The sequence below is a fragment of the Trichoplusia ni genome, chromosome 2, assembly GCF_003590095.1.
Source record: "Trichoplusia ni isolate ovarian cell line Hi5 chromosome 2, tn1, whole genome shotgun sequence".
Classification (NCBI taxonomy): Eukaryota; Metazoa; Arthropoda; class Insecta; order Lepidoptera; family Noctuidae; genus Trichoplusia; species Trichoplusia ni.
The window spans coordinates 19,568,511-19,586,678 of NC_039479.1; the positions used below are offsets into that span (position 1 = coordinate 19,568,511).

The window sequence follows — 18,168 nt, forward strand, 5'->3', positions numbered from 1 at the left end:
TGGACCTCCAATATTTCGGGAATTCAAATTGTGGTAAGTTCAAGAAACGATAAATTCGTAAAAAATTGTTTGTTTCAATTCAAAAGAAATATAATAAGTGAGGTTCGAATATAGTTCCCTAAAGTACGAGGTAATAAAAGAAAAATGCAATATTTCAAAATTTCCTTAAAGAAAACAAGAACTTATCTAACAAAAATTACCATTTATACTAAAATACTTTTACTGAACATTAACATTGAACTTTTCCCGACAGCGCCAATAAAATGATTAGCTAGCGACACACGGGCAGTGCTCACAGACACGGCGCGGCATCGGGGAATAGGGCTCGCGACATGCGGCGTCCTTGAACTCTCCAGGGAGCAAAATTCGTTCCATTTAGCGGACACACGACGATAAGCGATCCAAATTTGTTAACCGAACACTTTACTGATAATCATATCGATTGGATGTGACGTCATCGCTGATAACAGCTTTCGGGATGCTTTTTGAGGTGAGTTGGCTGACGGACTTTTATGAGTATACATACCTATATATGCAGGGGTCAAAACTTTTTGAGCTTGTACAACAATTACCCGCAGTTTTAATGGACAAAAATGAAGCTGTTTAACGCATATGGTCTGTCAAAGTTCTTTAAATCTGATGGAGTGATCCTTAAAGTGAATCAATTCCAGACTTTGCTTAGAAATCACAAATTTAACACAACTAAAGCCAACGTAGATCTACTTAAATAAAATAATGTCTTTAAAGAACTTGTATCTATGGTGACATAGAAACTACACTACCCATCAAGTCCCCTTATAAGCATTTCAGGGTGAAATGACAATACATTGTAAATACAGTGTGGTACAAAAACGAGTCCGCGACCTATTTATATTATTATCTACCATAACATTACAACCACTACAGCTTGCGTATAGGTAGAAGTCGTGGTCGACATCGCACACTTAATTGATCAATCGATATTCTATAATTTTGGGGGACAATCGTCGCCCGGTAACCGAACGGTATAAATAAAACATTTTTTTTAATCGAGTACAATTTGTAAATATTAGATCGACTGTGTCAACAAATTGTGCTAATGTAGAAGTGAAGGTTAGAAATTAAAGTTAATTATTATGGTTTGCTATTTTCAAACAAAATAAGTTCGTCGATCTTTTTTTTAAGTATTGAGAACCGAGATGGTCAAAAGCTGCGCAGTACTGATTTTATAGGTACCGCATTACCGGCAAACTTAATATAAATAATTGTCAAAAGTTGACATTGACCTACTTATTTATAAAAAAAAAAAAAAACACTGCCCCATGAGATAATTTGAAATTGGTTAGTTTAGAAAATAAATTAAAAGTTTTTGGACTTTCGCCGAAACACTGCATAAGCAATGCATCATAAATTTAATCTAGCGTAATGTATAATGCGATACCTTATTGCTTGAAAGTTTTAACTTATATTTTAGTTTGACCGTGAACTGAGGTCACAGTAGATTTAGTGAGAGCGCCGCATTGCGCTCACTGCGACACCTGCAATCTCTTGCTGCGTTATCTTATTGCCAAGAGAACACTTTACACATACCATAAAATCAGTACTTAAAAATAGTCCAATTCTATGCCCCAAATTTGGAAGTTTACCACTTCATCCCTTCTAAAAACTCCCAGCTTTACTTAATTCTGTTTTAATATCCTCAAAGGAACTAATTTTGCCAACATAAATCCAAAATCTCTTAATTCGTCAGACACGCTAGAGCGGGTTTGAGTTGATCCCTTAAGAATTGCAAATTTCGGGCTAAAAAGAGTGATCCACGATACAAGTTTAATAAGACGATTTTACATTGACCATTTTATAGTAGAGTAGAAAGCAAATTTTGAAAATCAGTTAAAGAGAGAGTTAAAGAGTTTTAAATTTCAAATATTAAACCGCAGTGACAGGTTTAGGGATTGGTGTTGTATCTAAATCTATGAATGCCATATAATCACCAGCATTCTTTTAAAACTGGCCTGAAACGTACAATTTATACATCAAGAATGACACCGCACCACGGCGGGAACTAAACAAACCAGCAAACACTGTTTCATAAACGTAGTACTTAGGTACACCACGTGGCTACAAAGTTGAAGGAGCATTCAATATTCATGTTAATTGGTGTTGTCAAGTGGCCTGCGTGGTAATCACCCGAGCACAGCCTGGCGCGCTGACACCTGTCTGGCGGCGCGCGGCGTGCAAATAGACCACGCTTACGTCATCACATTACCTATCCAAAGGATATTGTATTCAGGGCGATTTTTCATGGAAATGTACCCACGGCGCCGCTGCATCATGAAATATTAAAAAGCAGGTTCGCTATACTTATCAGTGTCAATGCCAAGGATTGAATATGATATACATACATGCATACATACATATTGGAATGTTAAGCACAGTCGGGATTATTTCAATGAAGTGGAAAACGATAATGTATGACAGGTGCAGTATTGTTGAATGAAAATCTATTTGCTACTTGCGTAACTGCAACACCTTCAACACACTTTGAGGATATTCAATGAGTACGGGCGTAGGTATTTAGCCGTAGTGAATGAAATATGTTAAGTCTATTGTAGAAACATCCATCGATACTGCTAAACTGCTAATCTATCTTCAATCAAATCACCAAAATAAAAACTCAGGCACGACCACTACAAGTAGTAACACCATGTACTACATGAGACAAGCTACGTTAAGCGTTTAAAAAGTTACAGCCCACAAATAAACTCAGTTGCAATACCTAGGGTGCAGACTACAATCAATAACATTTTAGGCGCCGGAAATTCAAATTTTATTCGAAGCAACATTTTATGCTCCTCGCATACGTATGAATTCAATTTTAGGGAGAAAGGAGGGGTTTTAAATGTGTTTTGATTCGGGGAACTGCAGATATCTACCTACTGAATTTCCAATTTAATTTTCGCATATGCAAGGGACTTTTGGGTTTTTCTGCCGTACACAGGAGTGGCGAGGACAACCCTTCCTAATGTATTAGAAATATTATTCGCTGAAACGCAAGTCGATTTCCGAAATTTTAAGGGGAACATGCCATACAAAGCCCAGCAGTGGGCATTTTAAAGTAGTTATACTAGTAAATAAAAAGTAGCGTAGTTGTAACTTATAACTGCCAGTAAGAACAAATAAGTTTTTAAAAAGAATTCGTAAAATATCGCCAGCAATTACTGTTTAATTCAAGTTTGATTGATCGATAACATACTCTTTGCATACGTAAGTTGCGTGACCCAATAACTTCAGAAGCGTGTCAATCATAAGTTGTACCAAATAACAGGAATAACTTTATTATATTCGTAGTAGTAATAAAGTTGCCGTGCGCCTAGTGCTCTGGTCGCTGTAACGAAGTTGGTCAAACTACCAAACTTACAACAAGAACAGTTCCGTAATGATTCGTACGGAGTTGGTTACTGGGAGCAGTTTGCGACGAACCACTGAATATTAAAGGAAGTTTGCAAAATCTAGTTAAATAAAATTTCATATAACAGCTGTGAGTTTTCAGCAAGTTTTCATGGTACACGAGTGTTAAAATTATACAGATTTTCAGGCGTTTTTCTTTACGATTGGGATACAAGTGTTAATAACGCAAGTTGTAAAAGTTGTGACTACGAGGCTGATAAAAAAATATTCTAAAACACAACTATAAAAAGAAATAAATTTCCACGAACAACAGACGCAAATTTTCGCTTCATGAAACTGAAAGACATTTGCTTCTAAATTTAGCATACTGTTGAATTGAAAGCTTGTTACGAAAACTTTACATATTTGAGTAATGTCACCGAGTAGACGAACGTAACAAACGATCTTGCTACGAATGTTATCATGTCTGAAAATGATATCACTGTTTGAAACTCTACAGAAGTACAAAATAGTAGAACTCTACATTTTCCAATATGCATAATATATTTATAATTTAAACTACGAATAGTAGTCTGTATGACATAGATATATCAGTTTTTATTCACAGATTTGCCTGTATAATTAACTTTGAAAAATAATAAATTCATTTCAGGAATTTTCAGCAAAGAAAATGTATGTAAATCATTTGTATTTTTACGCAACATTTACTAGATTTCGTTCATAGTTTATATATTATTTTCCTGAAGTAATCTAATATATCTTTGTTTGTAATTTACCTTCTACGTGTATCTACACTGTGACAAAGGTCCCAGACACGTCGCTGTGCCGCGCGGAGTCGCGGGTCGCCGCGGCACGCGAGCTTACTTCATTATATTAACGAACGATGAACCTTACAAATTTTACTTTTACTTTTAGTTTTGCGACAGTCGATGTAAGATTGATGTCGCTATGTTTGATCTTCATGTAATTTTAAACACGAAACTGTCACAGAATTAACTGTTTCTTTCAGTAAGTTGGATAGTTTTAAACTTTCGTTTTAAAAAATCGTGACATTGATAGACAGAACCCCGAAAACTTAGAAGTTTCACAAGATTGGCTTTGTATTTGGTGATAAAACTGGTTTGAAATCCTAACAAATTATGCTACGTTACACGACGTGGAGAGAAGACATGAAATGTATGTAAAATAGAGACATACGCTGCAATTCACAAAGCAGTAAAACTTTATTCGCCGACAAACTTCCAACATGAAAGTTTGATACCTAAATATATTGGATAAAGGCAACGAAACATTTTATTGATTCGGGAGTTGTTATAGTTTAGTCATAACCGCAGGTTCGCCTGAAGTCTTTATGGGGAGGGTTCTATAAATAGAGGTGATGTTGAAACGGAAAAAAGCTATATCGTAACAGTAATACAGTTTCCCTCCGCTACGCGCTACGGTGGTTTTGGTATTTATTTAATATCGTGCCGATACGTATTTAGCTTTTAAAAAATAAATTTCTTATTTATTTTTTACGTTTGTTATCATTTTGCGCCATAACACACTAACGAAACAATTATCTCATTTGCAAGATTTTATAATCTTGTCCTTTAACTTCTTAGCCTCTAAAAGGAATTTGTCCAAAAGATTAGAAGGTATTTCATCCAGATAAATAAATGTGTGTCATAGTCACATTTAGGAAAACATTCGGTTGTGACCATCGGTAATAAATAATACACATTTATCGCTACCAATAAAAAAGTGCGCAATTTTACTGCTTAACGAGCTTACGACCCGATAAGTTTGTCTTACAGTATTTAATAGACATAATAAACGAATTATTTATTTAGTATATAAAATAGTATTAGTAAATTGTACGTCCTAAATAGTCAGACATATTAACACTTTATTAAGATATCGAAATCGTTATAACATTTAACATTTAACATTTAACGTTACAGCCATTTAACTAGAACTATTCTACCCATACCCACTTCATGTAATATACATATGTAGAATTTTGCGTCGATTTTATGTCGATACATATAAAACAGTTACAGTGTAGAGGGGATGGCGTATCATTTGTCAATAAGTGGTCGGCACTCGGCGATACTAAACCGTGTGTATTTGTTTCCACCAAACTTTCCCACGCCTAAAGCGTTCCGAGAAAATGGGTTTTGGACGATTGGTTCTAGTACTGGCACAGGTTAAGATGAACTTAAGTAAGAAGAAATTGTGGAGAATTAAAACGTAGAGTAAACCAAATTTTGGATAACCATCTTTTCGGGGTAATTGAGTATTAATGATTTTATTTTAATAAAAGCTGTATGTATCACAAACTTAAAATCTTGAGATATTACGGAATACAGACAGATATTTTGTTATGTATATATTGGTGCAGGTCTGTAATTAGGTATAAAATTTACAAAAATCTAATTACATGAACATATGGTAAAGTTTTTAGAATGTTCCTCAACCAGACAAATTAAATTTTGGTATTTTACCCACAAAATTCCCATGACAACCGGGTTATTCCTAACAGGTCTCAATCACTCTTTATAAATGCATATACTTCCTCAACATTATCTGCTATCCATTCGGTCAAGTTCAGGTGGACATTGATAATATTGCCAACTGGACTGGTTATCCTTATGATTTATGTGATAAATTATATATGAGGAAGATTTCGAAAAACTTTGACTTTGTTTCCGCGTAAATATTCATTTCACAAAACGTCACTAGATTTGATATCGGATATTCACATAACATTTAAATACACAGTCATTTTTGTAGATTATGAATAACTTCATAGATTTCAGCTGTTTTGTTGAACTTTTTGCCGCAATTCGCACCTATGTACAAAATAAACTTAGTAAAATAACTTAGTTCATCAGTTTTCATTCACAGGTTAATTTCGAGGGAAATACGGGGACACAGGTCCACGTTTATAATTTTATTATTAGTAAGATTTATATGAGGAATTATTTGTATGAGTTTATTATTAAAATTATAAAAAATAATTATTGGCTCATTGTCGAATAGAGTACCCTTTTTACGTAATGTTTTCTGAAAGTGCAACTCAACCCAAGATATTTCATCTTAGGAACTATTAATAACTATCAGACAGAATTAATATACAGAATTGTTTAATGCTATTTATCAATTGTTATGCAATGGAAACTAGCGTGTTCTGTTATCAATGGATTACTCTCTCCACACAGATTTAGATGATAAGATAGTATAACATTAATAGCATCGCAAATCTTAGAGATATTACTTACTTTATCACTGATAGTGAATGTGCAATTTGTTATATACGACGTTAATCCGATATGTGCTTACATTAGCCTTGTTAGCCTTAGCCATGCCAGACACAAAGTAGCCTAAAATAAACATAACGTTGAAAATAAATGTGGTTGTTAAGAGTTTGGTGACAATATGTTTTCAAAAGGAAGAAATATTTTTACTTTCTATGTTTATAGCAACTATGTTTCCTTTATTTTTACAATAAATCCCACTGACGTACGAAATACAAAATAAAATTTAACTCATTTTTAAACAAACCTCTACAAAATTAAATATTTCTACGCGTGCGACCGTTTTCTTTGCCAAAAGTTGTTAAATCTACAAATAATAAAAATAGTTTGGCTTATATTTGTACAAGTAATGCAAATTTATAACCTATTTTGTCCCCGTAACCCCAACGCTGTGCTTTTGAAACTGATTTATGTGCTTGCAGCTCACGACGGAAACACTGCTCGTTCTCGGAAAACTGCTTTTGAAAAATGGACGTTTTATGCCACTGAGCCTTCTTACATACATTTTCAGGATAAAATCCACTTCGAAGAACAAACAGATGCTACTTTATTTGAAAAATTTGACAAAGTTGTATTAATAAAAACAAAAGAACAAGAAAAAGAAAAGTACTTTTTCTTTTAATAATCTCCAATGAATATTATTGTGAGATGTATCTCAAGTCCTGATTACATGTTTTCAGTGCTTCCTTCGAGACAGAGGCAATAAAAGTTGAATGAGAAACCCGAGGCGGGGATGAAACTACAATGAGGTTACATAATGCTGCAAGAACAGGTAGAGAGGAAATCCAGAGGCAATCTCTGAATATTTGATTTGTAATTGTTATAAAAATATGCACCTGTGTTTTATAGAACCTTTTTGGGAATTTTAAAGAACTTTAAATATAAATTTATACATGACTTTCATCTTCCTCCATTACATAACCATCCATAAATATATCAATTTGCTCTCAGTTCTCAAAGGAAAGTTTTCATAATTTTATTTATTCTAGCGATAATTGACAACATAATCTAAAGCGTAGCAATTATCAAGTTGACAAGAGACCTCCTAAATTTTAAAGTCTCAGCTTTAGCTAGGTATTGTAGTAACTAGCCCTAAAACGTGTTGCCGGAAGTCACGAGCACACGCAAGATATTCCTACACTCGTATCGTATTGACGAGAAAACTTGCATGTGAGTGTGAGACTCACATGCAAGTTTTTGGGTATAACTCAACATTCGGGACATCGCGTGTCGACCGCATTTATAATATCGATTAAATTGATTATTTTCTCAATTGTTTTTCATGTTCCATGTTGTTTCTCAAGTAAATTGTGTCCTAATTAATAGATTTGCTGTAAATAGTAATATAATTAGAACGCATGTGGAATGTATAGTACAAGTAGATCAATTTATACGACATTACAAAAAAAGTTGAAATTATTTTGAAGTGCTTTAAAAGTTTCCCTCAGAAGTGAACATAACCACAGAACTTTTCATTGAAAATTTCAAAGGAAAGACAATACACAAAGATATATCTAATTAGAAAACTTTTAAAAGAAAGCATTAGGTTAGCCTTCCATTTCAATTAGACCTCGTCTTTAGAAGTCAAGTTTTGTCCAAACGAAGATAAACGATGGCTTTTCTCAAACGAATCGACTTCCAACTTTGTTCAAAAAACTTTCTTGTAAAGTAGGACAGACTTGTTAAAAGTAGGTTAAAAGTTAACGAATCACATTGCATTATAACTACATCATTTGTTTTATTGCTTTCCATAAAATAAAAGAACATTACGGCCATTTATTAACTTTGTAGAAACTTTAAAAACTAAATTGAATGTGTAGTTGTATATTTTGCGAACAAACGCAATGACAATTCAAAACTCTGAGGTCTGGAATATCAATCCATGTTGTTCTTACAAATGAATTGAGGAAATGACAGCACTTTGTAACCAGACAGATACTCCAATTTGATTCTACAACGCGAACGCAATATATCATGTCAAACTATTCTTTTCTTTTTTTTAATCCTTGTAATTGTCGTGCAGCCATGTTACTGACTAAATAGATTTGATCATGAAGGACTCGCGAGTTTCATGAGTACTGATTGTAATAAAAAATAACATGAAATATGACAGATTGGCAACTGCACCAGCAGTTTACCGCAGTTCTGCAGAAAAGTTAACTCATAGATGAAGAACTTATACATAGATGCCACGTTAATATGACAGAATAATGCTTTTGCAACAATTAATTGTAGGTAATATAAAGGATCTTTTTTGTTTTGAGGTTTGCTTTTGCGTGTCTTAACACAAAACTAACTATCAGGGTATTGAGCAAGAGGTCAAACATTTGCAAGGTTCTTCTGCTACTCAATTTAAGTTTCACAACAAACTTAATAAGGTTTATTTCCAAGTTTCGTCTTTAGTTATTCCGTTTACAAGTTGCGCTAAGCCTCCAGATATTTGTAAGTAAGAAAGCTTTTGATATCGATAAAGGCTATATTCGAGTAACTTGAAGTAAGCCGATCTAACTTCCGTAAGTCGATGCGCTTTGGATCGCTAAAAGCTTTACGAAACTCTTTGAAAGTGTCGTGAAAGTGGTAGGGAAGGCAAGCCTCATCGGGAACTTGAGAGGCTTTTAATTTTGATCCTTCTAGGAAACCTCTTTGATTTTGGTCAAGTTTATATGGCCGTTATATAGTTAAAGACTACACAGTTTTTTTTTTTCAAATTTTGCTGACTAAGTAAATAATTAGCATGAGAATTATGTAAACAACTCAAAAGAAGTAACTAGCTCACACGAGAACAGTGCAATCCAAAAAGTTGAAAATTAAATCAACGCGTTGAAGTCTTTTAAAAGAGATTCAATTTTTAAGTGTTTTTAACTCTACAGAGCGCAATATTAGAATGAAATCGTTTTAAAAAATATTTTGCTTAAACATGTTTACGTTTTTAGTTCTTAACTTTAAGTTTTTGAATATTTGATGGATGAAATGGCAAAGCGATGAGAAATGATCGCGTGTTCATGAAACGTCATTTTGGTACATCGGCATCAGTCGGCGATGCTGCGAGCGGCGCGGCCACGACGGAGCCGGCAGGTGTTGTCGGTGTCATGCACGCCTGCACTGTAATCCTGACTTCCTCCAGCCCCAGTGGCGTGATTATGATCAATATTTACGCAGATGTGTCACTACACCGTGCTATTACGTAATATCAACGTTTGTTTAGCTAGTGGTCGAGGCAAGGACGAGCTGGGCCTGCCTGCTGGCTAGTGCCGGCTGGTGACGACCCCGGCCACTGCATGCGACAATCGACGCACAATTATATAATAACGTCCGTTATCACAATATATAACTCGGCCACATGGAAATATTACCCTCACATAAACTACTACTCATTACAGATTAACTTAACCTACGAAAATCTCGAACAGCGAAACGCTCTACTTTATTAATACGATTCAAATAAACATTATACCTTCACATAATCATACTTTACAACAACTGATAGGGTGAACATTAATAAATTACACACTAAACGCTATAGTATTCATGAAAATGCTACGAAAAGCATGTAACGTACGCAACACCGGGGGAAAATCGTGAAAAGTCATGTGTCGACGAAATCAGCCGTTCGGGAGGTCACGACGTGCGAATCAGCTGATCGGGTGTAATATCGAAGTCAAGAGAGCAGGAAGAGTATGATGGGGTGTACTCACCGGCTGCGGTAATCAGCCACCACCAGCAGCAGCAGGCGGTGACGAGCGCCCGAGCGCCGGTCATCTCAGCGGCAGCGCATGACACGCGCGCTCTCGCCGGCCGCCCCGGCGGACTGAGCGCCGTACGATCGATGCTCGCTCGCGCCTCTCGGACACGCACCCTCCCGGCGAGCCGCCCCGCGCCCCGCTCAGCCCGCGCCCCGCGCCCCGCGCCCTCCCCTCCTCAGCCCCGCCACCATTTTCCGAGTTTCCTTAGAGAGCGCGCGCGCTGCCCTCTTTTCTGGCGGATCGCTGACCGCCCCTAATTGATTGGGCCCGTTCACTTGCCGAACACGTTTTAGGTCAGTTCAGCCGCAGAGGCTCTGCGCCCCCTCTAGAATCCTGATCTTTAAAGCTGATAAACTCTATGCGAATCGAGAAATGCACTCAGTCGTTTAAAATACTTTTAGCAAGTTCATTTAATGGTCGATAAAGAAATGGCTTAGTACCAGGAAAAAAATATAAACTTTTTACTTGTCAACTTACGATACGAAATGTTTTACTTCAAATTTTCTTTAAGAAAATTGTAGTCCATCGTAAGTTCGTAACTTTACATTATGGTTTCTGCCCCTAAAGTTTGCGCGATGTATGAATTTAGGTACATCTATATCAGTAAAACAGTAAACATAAATCCTACGTTTGTTGGGGCAATAAAGTCATTTTTATTGAACGTTCAGTCATGCTCGTGCTGTTCAGTGGGGTGAGCAGTAAGAGACTTCAATTGAATGACATTGCTCCACTTTATAGAAAAAAAACGTAGAGTGGAATATTTCGATTCTCTTCTAGACAATTCGGCATTCGATTAACAATTTATTTTTCAGCATATTTAATAGAACGCGTAATATGAAATTAATTAACTAAATTAACAATTTTTATGATGTAATTCGGTGCATATGAACCTCCATGTACCTAGTATTACTTAAAGTTTTTCGTCAACTGTCTTTTTAACTCGAAATAGAAACACGTATCTCATAGTTATACGGAAAAATTGCTAGAAATATTACAATAAACTGTTTAGCTTAGAAATTATAATAATAAGTACAGGTAATGTAATCAGGACAGCTTGTCCTGCTTAGTCTTTTATAATACAATTAAGTGATAGAATTACATTAAAATATCCATCAATCATTTTTCTGCACTGATAACCCGAAACACAGGTTTAAAACAAACCTAGTTCGGGTGTCCCTATATTATCTTTAGACCATCCTTCTCGTATATTATTATGTTTTGATGTAGATTAACTCAACTCCTATGATAGATCTTAATAGTTATACTATTAAGATATTTTTACTGGTTTTACATCCGAGTCATTTGTATTCGTACATGTATTTAAGTAATGTGAACTATGTTTTTATAATATATTTTTAATTTAATTTTTTTAAAGTTATAGTCGTATTTAATGTCTCTACAAATACGGCTTTAATTAAAAGTCTATTGAAATTTTGCCTGCAACGAGTCTCTTTCGAAAGCTTACTTTAGTTGTTGATCCCTAAGATGTAACTTCTTAAAATTGTGTAAGCTTGTGTTGCAAGTGTTGAGTGTCCTTACAAGTTTTGAGCAAACAATACCCTTTAATATTAAATTTAATATTAAAATTAAGGGGTATTGTTTGGTTGCTAACGTGGAAGCTAGTTGCCTGAATAACCTAGATACTCTAGTTAGTAACCTAAAACGTATCAATGTACGCAACATTTCTCTGGCATAACGGGGAAAAAGAAGTTCAGTGACCCATTGACGTGTCTACCAAATGTTGGGCACCTGCGTCTGCTACGCGTACGCCAGACAACATACATCACTACATTAAGCGTCATGGCGTAATCCAAGCTATAAAAGCCCGCCAAATGACCAAGCAACCAAGAATGGAATACTACGTAGTGTACTGTTACACAATCATACACAATAAAGGACAATATGCAGAGCTTTTGACAACGTGCCATACTTCAGTAGACGAAGTTACATCGTTCAATTGAACAGTCTATCAAATTATGTAGATTAATCTCCTAATAAACTTGTGGAAAAGGTTTTTTTAGATATTTATTCACATTTTTTTATCTTTAAACATCTTGATAGAAGAAAATTTGTGAAAGAACTTCATAAGTAATATCATAAATAAATCTGCTTCGAAGCAATTATTTTATATCTAATATATAAGACTCTCCGAGTGTCACGTTGTACGAAATGGAACTTGTCCTAAAAGGCTCGACCGAATCTCACTGAAATTTTTGTGTGCTGGGTAGGGCTGAGAATCGGACAATATCAATGTTTCATACCCTCATTTTTTTATTCCCTGGAACAGATTTGTGTGAAAAAAAAACGCGTGCTGGGACAGCTAGTTCAATATACTTGCATCCTTATTCCTTAGTGTAAGATCTAAAGTAATAAAATAATAATTAAAGAGGTCTAATCAAAAGACGTGGCGTCGTTTTATAAAAATAGTTTTAAAAGTCTAGAGTGTTTAAGTAGGTGAAGGAATGGCCTTATGCAGCCCCTCGACGCTCGTTTACAGCGACAAATCTGGTCTCGTGATCCTGTTTTAAATTTCCCGCGACTCGAAAAGTTGCTACAGGCAGTCGCTTGTCGCCCGTTTGCAGCAATAAATCTGGTCATGATGCCACCCTGTGCTACTGATCTCCTAACCTCATTCGTACCCCGTACGTAAGTAAAAGAAATAGGAGCTTTATCTTGTTTCAGGTCATTATTTTTCAGGAATTAATTTATTATAAACCGTAGCACCACCGCACTTATGTCGACTTGTCTCGCCACTCAGTCTCCATCTTTTCCCAGCGACAAAGCTCAACATTTTCAGCTTTATCGCTAAGTATCGCGTGACCAGATTTGTCGCTGCAAACGAGCGTTGAGCAGCTGCATGCGGCCGCACCTTGAGACTTTAAGTGTTGGACGCATTTTTACCTTCTAATTTGTTATTTTCTAGTAAAACAAATGTAGACGGGTGTATTAAATCAAAAGATGAATGTGATTACACTCAATACGAGGTAAAAAGTCATATTAGTCCGGCAAGCTTTTTCAAGAACGCCCAGATCTGTTAGCAATTTACCGCGATTTAAGTTTTTTTTTTAACAATTGAACAAAAGGTTGGTATTTAGAAGTTCACAGTGCAACACCAAATGATAATGTCACATTTTATAATTTTGACGTTCGTATTGTCATTCTTAGTGTCAATATTCATTTCTCTCAGCTCCTCACTGGCAAATTAGCAAAAACAAAATCAAAATTAGTAAACACACAATTTATACTAGTTTGTCATGGTATTTATAAAAAATTACATTAAAATACGGCAAGTTATAATGCTTTGAAGCAGTTCTTAATACAAGGTTTCTACCTTCTTCTCTTGAATGGTCCACAATTCAATAATTTGTAAACAAATCGTTAAATTTGATAAGCAAATGAAAGTGAAGCGCGGCTATTACGATGTGTTTGTAAAAACATGTGCCAAATATTCATCGAGCGTCGCTGTGAGACATTTTGACAACGGTGCGTATAAGAACTACACGTACTCCGAGCTATACGGAGTGTGCGAGTACATATCACAGAACCTCCAGCAAGTGAAATGCAACAAGGGAGTCATCGGCTTGGTCTCAGAGAGGAACATCATCATACCATGTGTCATAGCCGCGTAAGTATACTCATTTCATTACTAAAATACAAAATGCAATACACCTTAGATTCTAAACATTAGTAATTTAAAATCTGTTAATATTTTTACAGAGCCCACAAATGCTGCACCACATTCATGTTTGTGGATCCAAGCCAGGATATAGAGACAGTAGCAAAAGATATCGATTTTACCACCATAATCACCATCAAGAACCAGGTGGATGATTCAAATGCTGAATTATTTGGTAAAAAGCCAGACCGGACGGTGTCTGTGTTTGATATGACCATCACTTTCTATAACTTAGATATTACAGGTGAACCTAACAGCAAGCATTTACCGCAGTATTCATTCATAGCAATGACATCAGGCAGCACAGGAGAACCAAAACACATCCAAGTCCCAATACAGTGCATACAGCCTAACATTGATGACCTAACCAAAATGTTTAATATTACTCAACATGATGTCATATTCTTCTCCACACCTCTGACTTTTGACCCATCCATGGTTGAAATATTGTTAGCCTGCATGAATGGGGCATCTCTCCTCATTGCTCCGGACCGGGCTGATGTGCTGTTCCCTGAGAACAAAGAGAATGCCATCACATTTTGGCAAACAACACCATCCAAATTCCTTCAGTACTCTAATGCTGACATAAAGAACAGGATCTTAAGTGCCAACTCTACACTCAAAATACTAGCTCTGGGAGGGGAACCTCTGAGTAGTATCAAAAGATTGAGAGATTTGAAGAGTTGGGATAATAAGACAAAGATTTATACCATGTATGGAGTTACGGAGATGTCCTGCTGGGCTTGTGTGGCAGAGCTTGACCTTAACAGGATACTCACAGACAGAGAGGTGCCTCTGGGAAATTGTCTGTCTGAAACTGAACTCATTTTAGATCGTGCCAAAGAAAATAAAAATAGAGGTAAAATTTTATTAGGTGAGTAATCTACATGGTTATTTTATTAACATGTAAATACCTAAATACATTTGTACATACTTTGTTAAACAAATCTCTGATTTTTGTAGTACAACTTATCTAGAACCAAATTATAAGTGCCTTGTTTAATGTAACTATTCTAAAATGTATCAATGATTATATTTCAGTGAGTAAAACTAGAAAGTGTATTATTCTAAACAAGAACCTCGAAGGTGATGAAGAAAACTGCTTGAAATTTGTGGATACTGGAGATTTAGGAGAAATGCGAAGTGGAACCATTTACTACAGGGGCCGCAGAGATGATATTATCAAAAGGTTTGGACAGAAAGTAAATCTGCAGATAATAGAAGCTACCATCATGCAGTGCCCAAGAGTAAAGACCTGTGCATGTGTGTGGCTTCCCAAACCAATGCTTCTTGCTGTGTATTTTTCTTCTGAAACTCTAAACAGCCAAGAATTATCTGACTTTCTTAAATGTAAACTAGATGACAAGCACTGGCCTGATAAAATCATGAGAGTAGACAACTTGCCAACAAATCCTCATGGTAAAATATCAAGGCAAATACTATCCAGAATGTATGAAAGACATGTGACTATGCCACAAACTCTAGATTCTTTGAAAGCCAACTTCTTGCAAGAGCTAAAGATGGCCATGGGCAAAAGTTTTACATATGACCAGATAAAGCACAAAGACTTCTTCTCTATTGGAGGCACATCATTTCTGGCTGTGTCGATGTGCAACAGGCTGTCTCTGAGCTGCCCGCAGTTTGGGAAAATGATACTTCCTTACTTGATGTCCCAAAGACATACTGTTGATGATATAATACAAATAGCTTTTAAAGAATTATCTGGAGATGATGGGAAACATAAACGGCGCTCAAAGAGGTTTCGGTCTGATTCTGGAAATATTGGTCAGTCAGAAAGTTTACTTAAGAGAGCAAGCATGAATAATAATGACCCTGTTGAGTTCATGGTTTTGTGGTCCTATGATACTGGCAAATGTGTGGATGCCTCTCCTGTGTTGTTCCAATCAGGATTGTAAGTGTTTCAAATATTTGATAGGATTGCTAGACATACATGTGCATATGACGACTGAAATCAAATACTTTTTATTTCAGCAATCTCTATGTCACAGTGGGCAGTCACTCTGGTAAAATAATAGTAGCGGATGCTATAAGTGGGGACCTGCAAGGTATGGTGACATTAAACACGCGGATCGAGGCGGCCGTGCTGTGCAAGCTGGACGAGTTCGTGACGTCACCGTGCGGCTTCGTCGGCGGCTACGATGGTACCATCGTCTGCTTCTACATGCTCACATGCATGGAGCGATGGCGGATCAACATCCGGTCTATGATCAAAAGCAAAGCCGTGTGCTGTAAGGGACAACTGTACGTAGCGTCGTACGACGGCAATGTCAGGTGTATTGATTGCCGGGTATGTACTCAGTTTATTGTAGTTCCTTAACATGTAGCCCATTTTTTTCGGGTCTTATAGTCGCACGAATACGAGGCCAAATTTTGTACGACAAAAAAAAATACAGTTGATGTTGTGGCCCATTGCTATGACGCAAGTACAAGGCGTACGAAACACTACTAAGCAAAGCAATATTTATTCATCGTCATCATTATTCGTAATTGACTAGTGTCACAAACTTACTAGCTGAGCCCTGTTTGAGGTCTAAACGAGTTTGGATAATGGATATTAACACACTTGAAGCATCAAAAGAATCTTAAAACTTTCAAGTGCCTGCTTAAGACTTAAGTAATACACATGACATCCACATCATCAGCCCATACTCGTCCACTGCTGGACATAGGCCATCCCTAATAGCACGCCGTCGAGATCTATCTGCGGCTGCTCGCATCCAGCTCCTCCCAGACATCTTGCGCAAGTAGGTAATACAATCCACAGTAATGTTATAAATATCAAACTATTAGTACCTGTTACGTTTCCACAGCTTAAAAAAAATGACTTCCGCATTGAGGAATATAATTCTCTTGTCGCCGAGACTCACAAATATTCACGTTCCATATAAAAAAAAAACCGAATTCAGGAAAACCGAAATTCCTGGATTTCACAAACGCGGGGATCGAACCCGCCATACGTCGGCGCACACAGTGGGTTTGGCGTGGTGACAGTCTATTCTGCTTTGCTTCGATGAAATTAGGTAGCTACATGAATAATCTGAAGAAATTGCTGATGAAGAAGATGCTACTTTTTTCTGCAACAAAGTACTAAAACTTGCACAGGGTGTTCTACTAGGTCTTTTAAGTCCACATCCATTAAATATATTTTCACTCATACATATGCATATAAGTCAATAGCACCCAAGTGTAACATAATCTTTCACTGATAACACTGTAGTCAGGCGTTGTCCTAACTAATTCGTATTGTTCATATAAGCTGATAAGCTTTATAGATATTTCGTTACAAAACAAAATATCTGTTTATACAAATTGCCTGATATTTTTACAATCGCCAGACAGAGCATTGATAAGGGTCATTCAAGCCATAATGCTGAAATAATGCAATAGAAGATACCCCTTATTAAAAAAACAATGTTACATGCAATGAGGTTGACTCTCCCATACCGCCAAAATTATAGCAGAAATACCTAGTGGTTTGTTCAAAAAATTAGAACCGTCTCAGTCCTATCTGACTTTACGGGATATTCATATTTATTAAAATATCTGTTTTGTAGTAATAAATTCACCAATAGCTTGAAAACTTAATTATTTGTTGTTAGACAATGAACAAAGAAAACCTGTATTTAATAAGCGCAAGATACGCGAACTAGACGTGACTCATAATCACTACAGGAAAAGGCATGACAATATAATATCGAATGACCATATTATTATCAAATAATTGCTGTTGTTGTCGCATAAGTTTGTTTCATGGAAATGTGTACTCTTTAACTACGACTACCTTACCACTGGTAGTATTAGTATTCCATCTTTCTATTTGAATGCCTGTTTATAATATGATGCTATAATTTCGAGATTCTTTAGCAAGGCAAAATATTGTTTTTTTTTAGCAAACATATCACTTCTCTATAATAGTCATGTTATTCTGTTTTTTTCCCGTATCAAATTGAAGGTTGCTGACCTGCAATTAATAGATGATAATGATCCTTTTCACAAATTTCAGAATGGTGCACTGATACAAATAATCGAAGTGACCGACCAA

The 18,168-nt window shown here is 36.2% G+C and overlaps 2 protein-coding genes across 2 annotated transcripts in view; one reads left to right on the top strand and one right to left on the bottom strand.

The window, feature by feature from the left end:
* The window catches only part of LOC113501892 (protein kinase C-binding protein NELL1-like), a 44,254-nt gene extending 33,700 nt beyond the window's left edge, over positions 1-10,554 (bottom strand). The window contains exon 1 of the mRNA XM_026883196.1: positions 10,382-10,554. Within this exon, the coding sequence (XP_026738997.1) occupies positions 10,382-10,445 (64 nt within the window). The 5' untranslated portion in view covers positions 10,446-10,554. The remainder of the gene's footprint in view (positions 1-10,381) is intronic.
* Positions 10,555-13,522: 2,968 nt separating this feature from the next.
* Positions 13,523-18,168, top strand: LOC113508576 (beta-alanine-activating enzyme; the record flags this gene model as incomplete). Its single annotated transcript, XM_026891700.1, is given in 5 exon segments — positions 13,523-14,054; positions 14,147-14,979; positions 15,147-16,017; positions 16,098-16,413; positions 18,130-18,168. Coding segments are annotated over 5 exon segments (2,340 nt in total), but the record flags the coding sequence as incomplete, so codon positions are not given.